At 49.6% G+C, this 15,763-nt stretch overlaps 1 protein-coding gene across 2 annotated transcripts in view; it reads right to left on the bottom strand.

The window, feature by feature from the left end:
• HID1 (HID1 domain containing) overlaps positions 1-15,763 on the bottom strand; it is a 36,391-nt gene that overhangs the window by 15,968 nt on the left and 4,660 nt on the right. For both annotated transcript variants that reach the window (XM_075169718.1, XM_075169717.1), the window contains exons 2-6: positions 11,355-11,504; positions 8,829-8,999; positions 5,959-6,072; positions 2,997-3,103; positions 2,399-2,515 (exon numbers count right to left, since the gene is read on the bottom strand). In XM_075169718.1, coding sequence (XP_075025819.1) covers positions 2,399-2,515; positions 2,997-3,103; positions 5,959-6,072; positions 8,829-8,999; positions 11,355-11,504 — 659 coding nt within the window. The remainder of the gene's footprint in view (positions 1-2,398; positions 2,516-2,996; positions 3,104-5,958; positions 6,073-8,828; positions 9,000-11,354; positions 11,505-15,763) is intronic.

Here is a 15,763-nt window from a genome sequence, read left to right on the forward strand (position 1 = left end):
GTGGTCGGAGGCCAGCTTGTGCTTAGCGACCATGAAATAATAGAATACTCAATACTTAGTGAAGTAAGGAGGGAGGCCTGCAAAACCGCTACCATGGACTTCCGGAGGGCAGACTTTGGCCTGCTCAGGACACTGGTCGAGAGGGTCCCTTGGGAGACAGTCCTGAAGGGCAAAGGGATCCAGGAAGGCTGGACGTTCTTCAAGAAGGAAGTCTTAAAGGCACAGGAGCGGGCTGTCCCCATGCGCCGTAAGAACGGGCGGGAAAGACGACTGGCCAGGCTGAATGGGGAGCTCTGGCTGGGACTCAGGAAAAAAAGGAGACCTTATCACCTTTGGAAGAAGGGGCAGGCAACTCAAGAAGAGTACAGGGATCTCGTTAGGTCGTGCAGAGTAGAAATTAGAAAGGCAAAAGCCCAGCTAGAACTCAACCTGGCCACTGTCATGAGAGTCAAAAAAAATGCTTTTACAAGTATATTAATGACAAAAGGAGAGCCAAGGAGAATCTTCATCCTCTATTGGATGCGGGGAGCGGAACGTTGCCACCAAGGACAAAGATAAGGCTGAGGTACTTAACGCCTGCTTTGCCTCAGTCTTTAATAGTCAGAGCAGTTATCCTCAGGGTACTCAGCCCCCTGAGCTGGAAGACAGGGATGGCGAGCAGGATAAACCCCCCATAATCCAAGAGGAAGAAGTTAATGACCTGCTATGCCACCTGGACGTTCACAAGTCTATGGGGCCGGATGGGATCCACCCGAGGGTACTGAGGGAGCTGGCGGAGGAGCTTGCCAAGCCGCTCTCCATCGTTTACCAGCAGTCCTGGTTAACTGGGGAGGTCCCGGATGACTGGAGGCTTGCCAATGTGACACCCATCTACAAGAAGGGCCGGAAGGAGGATCCGGGGAACTACAGGCCGGTCAGCCTGACCTCGGTGCCAGGGAAGATCATGGAGCGGTTCATTTTGAGGGCACTCACATGTCATGGGACATGCCATGTCCGGGACAACCAGGGGATCAGGCCCAGCCAGCATGGGTTCATGGAAGGCAGGTCCTGTTTGACCAACCTGATCTCCTTCTATGACCAGGTGACCCACCTAGTGGATGAGGGAAAGGCTGTGGATGTGGTCTACCTGGACTTTAGTAAAGCCTTTGACACTGTCTCCCACAGCATTCTCCTAGAGAAGCTGGCGGCTCATGGCCTAGACAGGTGCACTCTTCACTGGGTAAAAAACTGGCTGGACGGACGGGCCCAGAGAGTTGTGGTGAACAGAGTTAAATCCAGTTGGCAGTCAGTCACGAGCGGTGTTCCCCAGGGCTCAGTACTGGGGCCAGTCCTGTTCAATATCTTTATCAATGATCTGGATGAGGGGATCGAGTGCTCCCTCAGTAAGTTTGCAGACAACACCAAGTTGGCTGGGAGTGTTGATCTGCTCGAGGGTAGGAAGGCTCTGCAGAGGGACCTGGACAGGCTGGATCGATGGGCTGAGGCCAATTGTATGAGGTTCAACAAGGCCAAGTGCCGGGTCCTGCACTTTGGCCACAACAACCCCATGCAAAGCTACAGGCTTGGGGAAGAGTGGCTGGAAAGCTGCCCAGAGGAAAAGGACCTGGGGGTGCTGGTTGACAGCCAGCTGAACATGAGCCAGCAGTGTGCCCAGGTGGCCAAGAAGGCCAATGGCATCCTGGCCTGTGTCAGAAATAGTGTGGCCAGCAGGAGTAGGGAAGTGATCGTGCCCCTGTACTCAGCACTGGTGAGGCTGCACCTTGAATACTGTGTTAGTTTTGGGCCCCTCACTACAAGAAGGACATGGAGGGGCTGGAGCGTGTCCAGAGGAGGGCAATGAAGCTGGTGAAGGGCCTGGAGCACAAGTCTTATGAGGAGCGGCTGAGGGAACTGGGACTGTTTAGTCTGGAGAAGAGGAGGCTGAGGGGAGACCTCATCGCGCTCTACAACTACCTGAAGGGAGGTTGTAGCGAGGTGGGTGTTGGTCTCTTCTCCCAAGTAACTAGCGATAGGACGAGAGGAAATGGCCTCAAGTTGCGCCAAGGGAGGTTTAGACTGGACATTAGAAGAAATTTCTTTACTGAAAGAGTGGTCAGGCCTTGGAACAGGCTGCCCAGGGAAGTGGTGGAGTCACCATCCCTGGAAGTATTTAAAAGACGTGTAGATGAGGCGCTTAGGGACATGGTGTAGTGGGTATGGACGTGTTGGGTTGACGGTTGGACTTGATGATCTTAGAGGTCATTCCAACCTTAATGATTCTATGATTCCAAAAAGGACAACAGCCCCTAGATGTTGGGGGTACCAAGTCCTATGGTCCCCTGTTACGAACACACTCCATGGAAGAGATTTGAAGGTATTTCTCCCCCCTGGCACCCAGCCCCCCACCCTTCACTCTCACCTGTTCTCTGTAGAGCAGAAGAACTGCACCCAGGGGTTGGCGTTGCTGCTGTCTGAGGAGGGCGGCAGATACATGGCCTCAGAGAAACAGGTCAGCAGCAGCTTAAGCAGCTCTGTCCTGAAAGAAGGGAAGAAGAAGCCAAGGTCTAGAGCCATTCAGGAGCAGGGACTGTGTGCAGGAGGCACAATCACTTACCACAACGACACATAAGGAAGGCTCAGTCCCACCTAGAAAGTCGTTCCCACAGAGAGCTAAGCACGTTTCATTTCAAAAGCAACACTGCTGGCACTGGCGCAAAGCTCAGCAGAACTGCTGCCTTATGAAAAAGAAATACAGTACAGCACTCCTGGTCATTTTCAAAGTAGCAATGTTTTGCCAGTTCCTGTTGCAGACACTCTGACTCTCATATCATACTACAAAAAGCTATTCAAAAGGTCAGCTGTTTTCTTCTGTGTTGCCAGTCCTGTTAGCTCAGAAAGGAGCAAGGAGAAAGCCCCTGGGAATCACAGACACCCGTGGAGGCAAGGAGCCCACCTTCCCCAGATGCCCCTCTCCTGAGCCCAGTTTCTTTCCATTCTGCCTTTGCAGAACCTCTTACCTATTCAAGTCATGGATGTAGTTAAGCTGCGGAGAATGAGCAAAGCCCACTCCTGCCTCCCAGATGTACTCACAGCTGTCGATGGAGTGGATATCTTCTGCTGTGTCCTGTGGGAGAAATACGAGATCAGACCACAGAAGGCAAGAGCAAGAGTTGACAGCACTAGTGGTATCCAAAGCCGTTCAGCCCCTCTCTCTGACAACAGCAAAGACACCAGCAGAGAAGCATCCAAGTACTCGGACTGTACATACCAGCCCCACCCAGGGAGCACCCCTGACAGAGGACCTCTCATCTTCAACAGGTACTGAGCACCATGCAGAATGAGGCCCTTCCTCTCGCATGCCAAGGTGCAATGCTAGCTACCTCCACTGGGAAGGGTCACTTTCCAAAACACAATCTAAAATACATTCTGTTTTCATTACTGGATGCATCACCATCTCCTCTCCTTTCCTCCGCTTCTCATGAAACACAGCCCAGGTCAGGGCTTTTCCTTTGCAGATCAAGAGCACCACACAGGGGTTCAGTCCTGCTCGACACCTCGACCCTATCTCAGAGCAAGTCATGTTGAGTTTACCCACATAATGGTGACTCGCAATGGCTGCACCCCAAAGGCAGGAGAAGCAGCAAGTTAACCCTCATTTGTAATAAAAGCAGATATGGCTGTGACTTGCTTTTCAGAGGGTAAAGCAAGAAGGTGACTGCAAATATGTTATTTCTCCTAGTCAGAACCCTCCCAGTTCCTTCACAGCTGCTGGCATGACTCCCAAACTCTTGCTTTGCAACCTGAGGAGATGAACCACAGCAGTTTGCCCTTCTTCTTTGTCATGGTCAGTCAGGCCAAGGTTGAAGCAGTTTTGCGGAGACAAGCAGCCATTGAAAACCACCTGCTGACCCTCCAGGAATGACCAGAAGCAAACGCTCAGATGAATATGTTTGCATCAAGAGCACTTGGCACACTTTGGCTGTCTCTTTTCTGGAGTTTAATTAAGCAGATTCTACCGCCTGCCTTTTTTCCTCCCTGCACTTGGGGAAAGCAGATCAGAGGACTGTTTCTAATTGCTCTGGGTTCCCATTGCATAACTCCCTCCCTTCCTCCCTCCTTCCCACAAAGGCACTGACCTCAGGACAGCGGGACTTGAGGGCAGCCAAGATGCACTTACCACCCCAATCACGACTCCCACAAAACCAGCATGTTGACAGCAGCTAATGCTGACACAGAAGCAACTGCAGCTTCTTCCACAGTCCAGACCTTTCCTGCCTTGCTAGTCACTTCCTACAGATAGGCTGGAGCTCACCTTCTGTCAGGTTTCTCACCAAGCTCCTCAGAAAAATTCTTGCTGAGATTGGAGTGCCCAAGAACTCCCTCCACCACCAAATCTTGAACGTTTCCTGCCAGGCACAGGCTTCATGGAAAGAAATGCAATTACATCCACAAACCTGCTTCTACCATGTGTGACTAGGAACAGTAGGAGAAGACAGCCTGTTACTAGCCATCATTATAGCAGTTCCCCTAAAAATGCAGGTGCCAAGGACTTCAAAGAGCTCAGCCTTTGCAAGTAAGTGATAAAATACAGAGATGCAGGCACTGTGCATGACAGAGGGATCCCCAATTTCTAGCCATAATTCCAGGGCTGACAGCAAAAGAGTATGGGTCACTCCCGGGTCTCCTTTGGCCATTCCCTCCCAGCTCTTACTCTTCCTCTTTACTCAATGCTCCACCAACTATCCACCACAATCTGTATCTCTGGGGCCATGTGCTGTTCTGCCATGAGCATGAGGTGGTTGTACCCATCTTTCTGCTCTTAACCTGCAGTCAGACCCAAGAGCGCAGATCATACCAGATCCAGAGAGGCTAAGCAGACTACAGAGGCTGCAGGCAGCAGACAGGCAGCTAACAGCAAGGAACATAAAGCATTCACGATCTCATCGTCTAATTCAACTTGCCCAGAGCCCTGGAAAGCCAGGTTGGCCAAGGGAGAAATCACAGGTGCAGTGTGGGGGGTTCTCCCAGGAAAAACTGTAGTCACCCCCACTTGTGCAATCCATCCCAAGTGACAGCACAAGACAAGTCCATCTGTTTCAGCCACACTCTCACTTACTCTTAGCACATAACCATGTGGCTCTGACCCAGCCTTGCCCCTTCATCCCCAGGTGACAGATTTTAACTCTGTGTCTACTACCCAGAAACTTCAAGCAAGTAATTTAGTACTCAGGTTTGTCAGGGAATTTTGCAGCCATCAAATACACAGTGGTTTAGCATGTTCATTTTTAATTTACTTCATAGCTATACCAAAAAGGAGGGCTGCGCACTTTTGTTTATAGACCAGACCTACAAGAAACACCACAGAATCATTGGTGGGGAGAGAGAAAGAGAGAGGGAGGGAGGGAGATGCAATAGAATCTGTCCTTAGCACCGGGTAGGAGAACCCTGCTTCAGGGAACTCCTCTAAAGTAAAGACAGTCACCATAAAGATCAGAACACATTTGTCTTTGCTGCAATGATACAAAGAGGGAGAGGAGGTGGAAAGACACAAGAGACCATCTACTCATTCACATTACAGTACCTGCGATCAGGCAAACAGCTGCTTCCTGCCCCAGACTGCACCAAATCACCAGTGAAAGGAACAAGGTGCTAAAGGTCTCTGCTCTGATGGCAACAACAGAAGAGCAGTTGCTTGCCAGCACAACCACCTTTTCCTGAGCGGCAAGCTGTAGCATGGGGGTGAGTGCCAGTCACTCCAGCTGAGACTCACCCAGCTGTCTCAGAACATCTGTTTTAGAAGGCACAAACACCACACAGTGAACCCAAAATGTTGATCAATATCAGTCACTGCGGGTTCAAGCTCAGCAGCTCCATATTTTCTTGCCTGCAGGTTTGCAGGAAGCTGCTGGGGTTTTCCAGGGTACCCCCCACAATGCAGCTAATCTACCTCTATGCAGATAATCTCATGATTCGACTTACCACCGTGCTCCTCCGGTGGCTCTGCACAGTGAAATCGGGACAGAAGAGCAGATCTGCGACAGCAAGGAGCAACGACTCAGCCAGTGGCCGGGCATTTTCATCGTCTGCATCTCCCTAAAAGCAAGAAATGTGGAAGAGTATTGTCAGCCTAGTGTTAGTGAAGAGCACACAGTAACACTAGTATAACACAGCAAGAGAGGATACACTCCCCAAGAACACACGAGGAGGCAAGAAGTTACAAAGGAACAAGAGGGAGAAATACACAACACCCAGCCAGTAGAGGAAAGAAATCTCCCCCTGGAAGGTGATGACTAAATAGGAACAAGCTCTTTAATGATACCAAACTAAGCAGACAAAGGCCTAGAGATGTCTGGGAAACAGAAGAGTAGCACCGGACCTTGCCACGTGGAGATGTTTGACTTACTGAAGACATGAGGAAAGGGAATCATTTACAGAAAAGAGGGTTTTACAGTCATGAAGGAGGGTGATTTGGATGGTGCAGAGAGACAGCAATAGGAAGCAGCCAGCAGCAATAAGGTGTAAAACCTCTCAAAGTCCTGCATGGGCTGCCCAGAACTGGAGTTGACAGAACCAGGAGAGGCCACAGGCACCATGCTCAGCAAGGGGCCGCCTCAGCCTGCCATGGCAGAGCAAGCATGACAGCAGAGGGGATTTTGCCGTCTCCAGCATTCAAAGCAATCACTCTAATCATGCATGGCTACTCCTCTGCAGCCGTTGCCACGGGAAACCTTGCCAGATCCTGCCTGTCAAAGAGCATCCTGGATCGGAGGCGTTCCCTACCACATGCTGGTGCTGGAGGGAAAGGCAAGGAGCAGGAATGGCAGGAGCTTATCTATCTCAGCCAGGCCTCTGTCAGCCTGCGCACGACACACAGCTCTTAAATCACAGCAGGCAGCTAACAGAGATAATAGCCTGTGTGGCTCTGACGTCTGTCTCGGCGATAGCAGGAAGACTACCGTCAAACAGATCCTGGATGTAAGGAGAGGACGGATGATGCCAGCACAGCAAAGATGCTTTTACTTGGGCTCGCAGTCAGAGATGAAATGAAAAGTGTTAGTGTCCAAGGGAATTTATTTTCCAAGAATGATCTTTGCTAACATCACCTCAGTTGCCAGAAGAAGTCCCTCAAGGCTCTGGGTGCCACCACATCCAAAATGGGTGACACACAGCAAACCAATAGATCTGTACACAACACAGACCCCCTTACAGGACAGAGGCATCCATCCCCCAGGAGCTCTGCCATCCATGAAGCAGGTGAAGGATAATCGCAGATATATTTACTAATGGTCCAGGCATACCATCATCTTCCCCTTCAGTTCCCAGGGAGAAATCAGTATTCAGACAGCAAAGCAGTTGCCCCTAGATTAGGCATGATCCCAGCTTCCCTAACGTCTCAGGGCTTTATTCGTTATCCCCTGCCAGACAGCTCAGCCAGCCTTACAACTGCTTCTGCACATGGTTAAATGATGGCACGCACTGAACCACAACAGCTCCACTGACATTCAGGAGGCACAACGCAGCGGGAGGGCTCCCAAACCCAGCACACACGCACTGGACTGGATCACCTTGTGGTGAACCCACCACTCTAAGGCTGAGAAACTCTCTCCTCCAACTACTGAACAAGGTGGAAAAACAGCTGTAACAGCAGCCTGGCCGGATCAGAGCACCAGGCACCCTGCATGTTCCTTCCCAAAACAAGCTCTTCCATTGTTAAGCCTCTCCAGCACACCCCCCCCCAGCCCCTGCAGGGATGAAAGGGTGGACAACCACCATCCTCCCAATCACACAGATCACATAACACAGCAGGGCCAGCAAAGACTTCCCTTTCCACCACCCAGAACTTCCCCTTGAAGTGGCCTCAGGTAAAACAGATTAAAGGTGACAGGCAGAGACAACGCAAGGTGCAAGGTTTGTACTGCACCAACTGCTGATGATCCTTTCTAACCTTCCCCAAAACCATTGCAGTACACTTAACGTTCAGGGGAACCACACTCTTCAGTATAGCCACGCTGACCTGCAGATTCAGAAACTTGTAGGAGAGTGCTCTCTATGCACAGAGCAGGCAGCTGCTGGGGTAGCAAGCAGGCGAATTCCTGGCCTAACTCAACTGTGTTTTCAACACTATTTCTCCTATATGCATGACATCCTAAAGCACTTTCACCCTGTTCCTCTGAGAGACAAAGAAGAGCGCTACTGTGCCTACTCTCCAGACAGAGAAATGTAGGGAGGTTCAGAGACTCCCCTGAGGTTATACATGTCACTGACAGAGCCAGAAACAGTACCTAATTCTTTAACCACTCCTGCCCAGTTGGGCGCTTCACCTATCAGGCCCCTGGTTAAAACTTTATCACTCAGCTCATAAGCAGGGCATTGAGTCACGCTGCTGAGAGCTTCTCTGGCACTATTTGCTTTTCACGTGACATTGTAAAATCAGCAGAAATGACACCCTATTTCAGTTTGACTTGAATCTTAAATTAACTTTAGTTAATGGAATAATGTCATTTCAGTTTAAGAAAGTCATACAGCCTTTAGTACCGTGCTCATGTTCATTTCAATTCGCACCTTCAGTTATACTGGAGAAGCCTTCCCTCACATACCAGTGCTCTCCTACAGCTACATACTCAAGTGAAATATTTAGATGATGCATCAACCTGTGCTAAACAAAGCAGCTGAGGGTGAGAGGAAGAGCAGCAAGAATCAAAGGAAGGAAAATAACTTAGTAGGTGCCACCTAATTTCTGACCAAATAGAAATAACTGGAATAAAGTTGCCCCCAAAAGTATATAGGCTCTCCTCGCTGCAGTCTCCCCTTCACCCTCCAGAAAGAAGAATAAGTGCCAAGAGACAGACCCCTCCTCGGCCAGCCCCAGGGACAGTTGACCAGAAGAAACCTCTCCAGTCCGGGTCCTCAAAGATGTAAGGCAGGATACGGGTGAGGAGCCGGCAGCAGTTCAAGACGATTTGCCTCTCCTTCTCTGTGTGGCAGCCGCTCTCTGCTCCCTGCACCAGCTTCTCCACAGCCTGAAGGAAAAAAAACCAAGGCAGGTAGCATTAGCCTGGACACAAGTTAGCAAGAGTTGGGCAGGTCTGTCCTGCTGGTGACACCCTCACAAAGAGTTATAAGCAGTTATTGGAGCCCATTTTCTCCGAATTCAATGGTACAGGCACTGTTGCTGTTTAAAACACTGCAGAAATAGGGTTAACAATCTTAAACAGACCTTCCTGAATTTCTACTGTCCCACTGCAACAGACCTCACATGCCAGGATTAATCCATGCAGCACACGTGTCGTGTCACATGAGACAGACAGCCACAGCATCAGAAGGCTCCTTCCAGCACTGCTCCATGACACCACATGAGCAGATCTGCAAAGAGCAGATCAGATTAATCAGCCGCATCAGGTACACAAGACACAGGCAGAACCAAGGCAGTAGCACTGTGCTGCATGGTGTGAGGCACTGGCGGAGGGAGATTGCACAGAAACACACAAAGTCTGACATATCTGGATGTGCTGTTGTGATTACGCAGCTTCTGACTCAGGAGGTGGGAGCTAAGCTGCTGCCTGTGACTGTTAAGTGTACAGATACGGCCTCCAGCAGAGTCTGACAAGATCCTGCTGCAGAGGAGGGTGGTAGCCCAGGTTTCCCCCGCTGACCCTGTGAATAGGACTGCTGCTCTGAGTCTCTGGAGTCCATCCGATCACTACTGAAACTGCCAATGGAGACAGCCATTGGGTTTTTCAGAATAGGATGTGGTCTTGCCGGGCAGTAACCACAGCCCCAGCAGGCAGCGGCAGGTTTTACCCACAGACAGAGAAGAGCAGCTTGCTCTTACTCCCTGATCCCAAGGGGAAACAGGGGGGGAATGAAAGCCAAAACCTTTACCAAGGATTCACCTTGCTGCTTTTTAATTCATGAGGTCATGCGTCTCTACTTATTTTCATAGCAGACTGTCTGGGTCACTGACTCTGCTAGCCTGCGTCATTGCCTTAATGGGTATTTAAATGTTGTTTGTGTAGTCTCAGTCTGTCCACACACTACTCTATGACTGAGCTTAACTATTTTTTTTCAGGCACATTTATGACTCTGTACAGTCTGAGTCTCCAGCCATGACTGCAAATGACATTTCAGCCATGTTGTTGTGCTTTTCACAAACATGTAGCATTGCTAAGTCCAATGGCACACTGCACCTGGCACAGGTCAGGGCCCTCAGCCTGGCAAAAGCATGGCAAGAGTCTGCAGGCTCCTCTGACCCTAACAGCCCAAGATCTAGGGCTCCTGGATAAACAGCCCTGCAGCAACCAGGTCTCCCCACACATCTGTTTCCGGTAGGGAGAACAGCCCATATTTTAGTCTTGGTTTCGGGGGAAAGAGGATACAGAGACAAAGGGGTTATGTGGTCAGTACAGGTCTCCCCAGCCCTTCTCGATTCCCAAGCTGCTGATTGCCAGAAGCCAGGAGACAGCACTAGGGAAGAACCATTCCATTCTTCCTCATTTTTGTATTCTTTCTCAAGTTTCCATACAGGCATCTGTCTGAGGCATTATTCCCAGTAAGAGGTACCTTCACTATGACTCAGCAGGTCTCATTCACATTTTGTAGAGCAGGTAAGAAAAACAGGACAACAACCACCATTTAAAACTAGAAAAACACCATTCCAAATGTTTCCAATACTACAAATTCAAGGCTACTCTTTGCATGGCTCAAATCAGGAGCATTATTAACACTTGCACTTTCCCAGGCAGAATAAGCCTCAGGCTGTTGCTCATCAGCGTGACAATTTGCCAAACCTGACAGGGTAGGAAACGTGAGTCAATGTCCTTTGTGCTCCACACAAGGACGTGGCAACACCAGAAGCAGCATCAGGGATGTTCTGATGTCACAGCAGAAGGAAGAAAAGTCTTAAGATCTCCCCGCAACTTCATCCAGGCACTTGTACAGTGACAATCTCCACATCCCTCTGGGATCTATTGGCTTGAAGCCAGACTGGTGCATGGTGAGGAACAATTAGATGCATTAGATGCAGACAGGGAATCAGATATACCAGCCTCCCCGCAAATATGCAGCCTTGGTACAAAGTCCCCTAAGCAGGAAGCAGTTTACACAGCAGGCAAGACCCAAGAGGGCAGGGTGAAACACAGGAACAGGGACATGAGGACAAAAGCTCCAAAGTGAGCAAGAGCCAGCTGTGGTCTGTGCTAAACCAAGAAAGGAAGAGCTGAGAATTACCATCAGGAGGAGACTGGGACAAGCAAGTACCTCATGTGGTACAAGGAAATAATATGATACCTGTCTCCCCTTGGGAGCCACAGGACTATTGATCCAGGGACACCCCCCTACTAGCATAGCACCAAGGAGTAAGACAGCACCAACCTTACCTTATAACACAAAGTCGCCAAGTTTGAAGGTGATTCTTCTCTCACTGCTCGGATCTCTGCAGCTGGTACAAGGGCAAAGACATCCTGTACTGAAGTGGCTGTGTCTGCCCAGAACTGGTCCCAAAAGGCATCATCTGTTGCCTCCACAGGCTGTAGAGAGACAAAACATGGTTACAGATGCAGAACTACTATTCTGTGAGGTCCAAACATCAGCAATTATGCCTGGCTTGGGGATGGGACCAGGCCCAGAAAAGGTTCAATAAAACATCCTGGCACTGGTTTTGTACCTCAGCCTCTTTGTTACCAGGGCTTTGGCCAATTTGATCTCCCAAACAGAGCATTCCCTCAGCAAGGGGGTGAGCAGCAAGACATTTATGTGACCAACTGCATTAGACTGGGAGTCTCCAAGTCTTTCATGGTGTCACAACACAGGTGAGGCCTCCCACTTATCTGCAACCTAGGGCATGTATTACAAGATCTTTACCAATGCGCATGGGCCAGGCTGCTGTCACGCACTCTGTCACCTCCAGAGCAAGCCGAGGATGCCCTGAGCGTGCACTGGAATTACTTCTATCGTAATCAAAGTCTCGAGAAAGCAATCAGGGCCATCTCACATTAGGGCATGAACAGACCCACGGAACTGACAGACCCACCCCAAAGCATTTACAGATGCAACAGAACTGATCTTTCTGAATCAAATATTTATGGGCAACTGGACTCAGCACAGCTGGTCGCTACCAAGGCTTCGTTCTTAAAAAGCACTAAGTGTGCAATTCAAAGACAAAGATGGAAGGAGGAGGCTGAGATACCAAAAAACACAATCCATTTCAGACCTGTGGTCTGAGAAGCCCACTCCGCACACCTGGGAACACACCTCTCCCAATTACCTTTTCTGGCTCTGCAGGTGCAGACAACCCCCTCTTTTACCAGCACTGTTGTCCCCTTTTCACAGTGAGAGAACAAGGATTCTGCTCGAGCCCACCCTGAAACCCCAGGGCTAGGGATGCTGGCCACAAGGACAGCCTGTTTCCCAGACTGCAGCTGGAAAGACAGCTCTGTACAGCTGGCTGCAGAATCCCAATGTTATTTCTCCCAGCTTCTTCCTGACCGCATGGCATCAACTTAGAAATCAAAATAACAGTGATGACAACCTGGGCATCAGGTTGTATGTGGCTGAACAATGCAGACTGGACCCTGCTTTGCCCTTTATGGCTTTTCAGAGCCAGAGAGCAGCGCTGGCCATTCAAGGTGAAGCAGAGGCTCAGACACACAGGACCAGCGGTGCCTCCAACCCTGTGGAAGTGTGGTGATGACTTGCCACTCTCCAAAAGGTGAAAATGCCAGCATTGTTTGCTGAACAAGAAGGCATCTCGGTTACACAACATCTCAGGCATCCAAAGCCTGGGAGCTCTGAACAATCAGGAAAGACTTAACTTTTCAGCCAGCCTAAAACTGAGCACAGCTCTTCCCATGTAAATGCTGACACTTGCCAAGAGATAGGCATTGCCCAAACAAGGCTAGGAGTGCTCATCCAGGCCAAGGGTCCTGCTACAGGGGTGGGATAAATACATGTGTGTTTATGCCGAGCAGTGTGAAAGAGATGGATCCACAATTTGAGTCAGAAGAGGAAAATGGAAGCTTTTCCAGAGAGTTTCCCCAGCCATGCCAAGGCGTGGCACTTTCGGCAGGTCAGAAGAGCCGTCTGCCTGAGCATCCCCAGCCCTTGGCTTGGGGCGAGGGGAAGCCTCCCGCCTGCAATGTGCAGCAGCTCTAAAGCAAACAGCAGCTCTCGCTAACTGCAATAATCAGCACCATGGGTGGTGGGTCTACCATGTCAGATGGGAAAGGGGCAAAAATATGAACATGTGTTTAACTTAAACAATTCCTGCCCACTCCCAGCTCTGCTGTAGTAGGCAGAAAACTTGCCCAGCTCTATGCCATTTCTAAATGCAGTCGAGCTGTGACTCTGGGGAGAACAGCTCATTCACAGCTCTGACACCAAGAACTGTTGCATTTCCCCCTTTGCTATCACCTCCTGAATTAACAGCCACAGTCTGCGAGTAGGTGATGTGTCACTACCACCCAAAGGCCAAAAAGTGAGAGGGGCAGGCAGGCAGCCCGCCTGCCCCCAAACTGGTATAGCAGGTTACTGCCCTGCAGCTCTCTGCCTTAACGCTCCAGTGCCATAGAGGCTGCTTATTGCTTGTTCTGGTCCTTCCAGCCATGCAATGAATCAGCCCAAGCAACTCCCCAGTCTTTAAAAATAAAACTGGAAAAAAATCCATATGTCTTTAGGCATCTTCTTAAACTCTGCTCTAGTGCTTCATTTTATCACCTGGCCACCAAAGAAGTTGCCACCAAACCTCTTTCCAAGGGACGAGAAACTTTTTCCAAATGATTCAAGATCACAGCTCCTCAGACGGGATCTGTAGGAACAGTCAAGTGGTTACAGCCTGACCTTCAGCTTCCTGAGCATGCAAAGGAGCTGTGCTCTTCTGCAACCTGGCATGAAATGCTTAAGTGGAAGCAAAGCTATTTTGCAAATCTGATCTCTCATTACACTCCTCAAAAAGAGCCAAGTATTTGGAAATCTGATCTATGTAATGCACAATACATCCTACACTTCCTACACCCCCTTTCAAACCACATACCACAACCACATGTATAATTGCCACATGTACCTACTGGCTGCCTGCCACAGCCACTCCCACCAACAACAGTAAGCAGCAATTGCTGCTAATTGGTGATCATGCATAAATAATGGTTTCACTCTCATCTAGAATGGAAGGAGAAAATCATTTCCCTCCAGTAGACACAGATCCCTTTACCTCCCACTAGCCTGAAGCCTCCTCAGAGGTTGAACACAGCCGCTATTTTACAGATGGTAACACAACAGCTAAGACGGATTGAAGAACACGGTCTCTGACTAAAATTACATGGAGGCAGAGAAGCATAGCAGCAATCACCCAAGCTGCAATGTTGGATGCTGCAGCCACATTAATGCCACAGCTGCCATCTTGGCAAGCAGATTACGCTGAAATACCATTTCTTTCATTTTTAATAGCTGCAGCAAGTCAGCTCCTCATCCAACAGATGGTATCCCATGTACAATCCTGGGACATGGATTCCATACTGAATCATTCACAACCCCGCAGCCCCCCTGTTTTAATTAACAGTCTGGCATCATGAAGCTACTCAATCCACATAATAGTTATCTCCTTGATAGAACATTACTGGATTTTTTAAGCTGATTGTATTCTGCACACAGCATCTCTGGGGATCTAAATATCCATCTCCTCATGCTGCGCTCACCCAACAACCTGTATCTAGCTCACAGAGAAGGGAAATAGACCTAGAACAGTCTTGTTCATCAGCCATGAGTATCTTCATTTGGAAATGTCAAGATTTAGTTAGAAGTGTTGGTACTGCACATGCTGCAGTAACAAACCCCACAGCACCGCAGCTAGCCTTGACAGTGCTTTAACCAGAAGAGCTCATGAGGAGCTGAATCCGCACCAGCAATGCTGTGAGCTGGGGCCACTTCGGATCCTCCAGATCAGCACAAATGTGTCCTCTCTTGGTGAGGGAGCTGCAGCACAACGATAAGAAAGAGCCCGATGTGCTTCCGACACAGGGCAGACAACCAGCTCTGCACCAGCAGTGCAATGAGAATGAGAATTTCATCATTGCCGCAAGAATTAAGGGATCAGTAGCTCAACTCTACTCTGGAAACACGACCAGCACATCTGGAGAGCAAACGAAGTTCCTGACCCCCACACACCCCACCGCAGAGGCTGCTGAAGTTACAGAGCTAACTGGCAGAGACAGATGCTGCCTGAACCAAGCTCTCCACACCAAAGGGAAGAGATGACCGAAGCACAGAGTGGTTGCCGAAAACACAGTGGGCAGAGCTGAGGTGATGTGATATCTCAGTGGGCAAGGAGGGAGACTTTTGCCTTTAGTTCACCTGGGCAAGGTGTAAAGACCTCCCACCTACATGCTGGCCACACAAAGGGGGAACCAGTCCTACTGGACACCTCCAGTCTTTATTTCCCAATAGTTATAAATGCTGCGTTTCAGGTTCTTTAAAGCACACCATACACATGGGCTGTAGGAGTCAGAAAAGGAAGACGCTCGGTTCGCAACCATTTTGCCAGTTACTGAAGAGAGAATCACAGCCCTGAACAGGCAATCCCCAGGCAAACAGGATACGTCACAGGAAATGGGAAAACAGAGTTGAGTTGACCGTGTCCTATAAACAGGAAAAGGTCCCAAGGCACAGCCTCCCCCCATTCATTACTGTCCTCAGCCTGATGCTAGTACGACCTTCGCTTTCTCTTTCAGATACAATCTCTCACAAACTCAGGCAGGGTGAATGTTGGTACCCTCCTTCCAGTCAAGAGCTCTCT

The sequence above is a fragment of the Calonectris borealis genome, chromosome 20, assembly GCF_964195595.1.
Source record: "Calonectris borealis chromosome 20, bCalBor7.hap1.2, whole genome shotgun sequence".
NCBI lineage: Eukaryota > Metazoa > Chordata > Aves > Procellariiformes > Procellariidae > Calonectris > Calonectris borealis.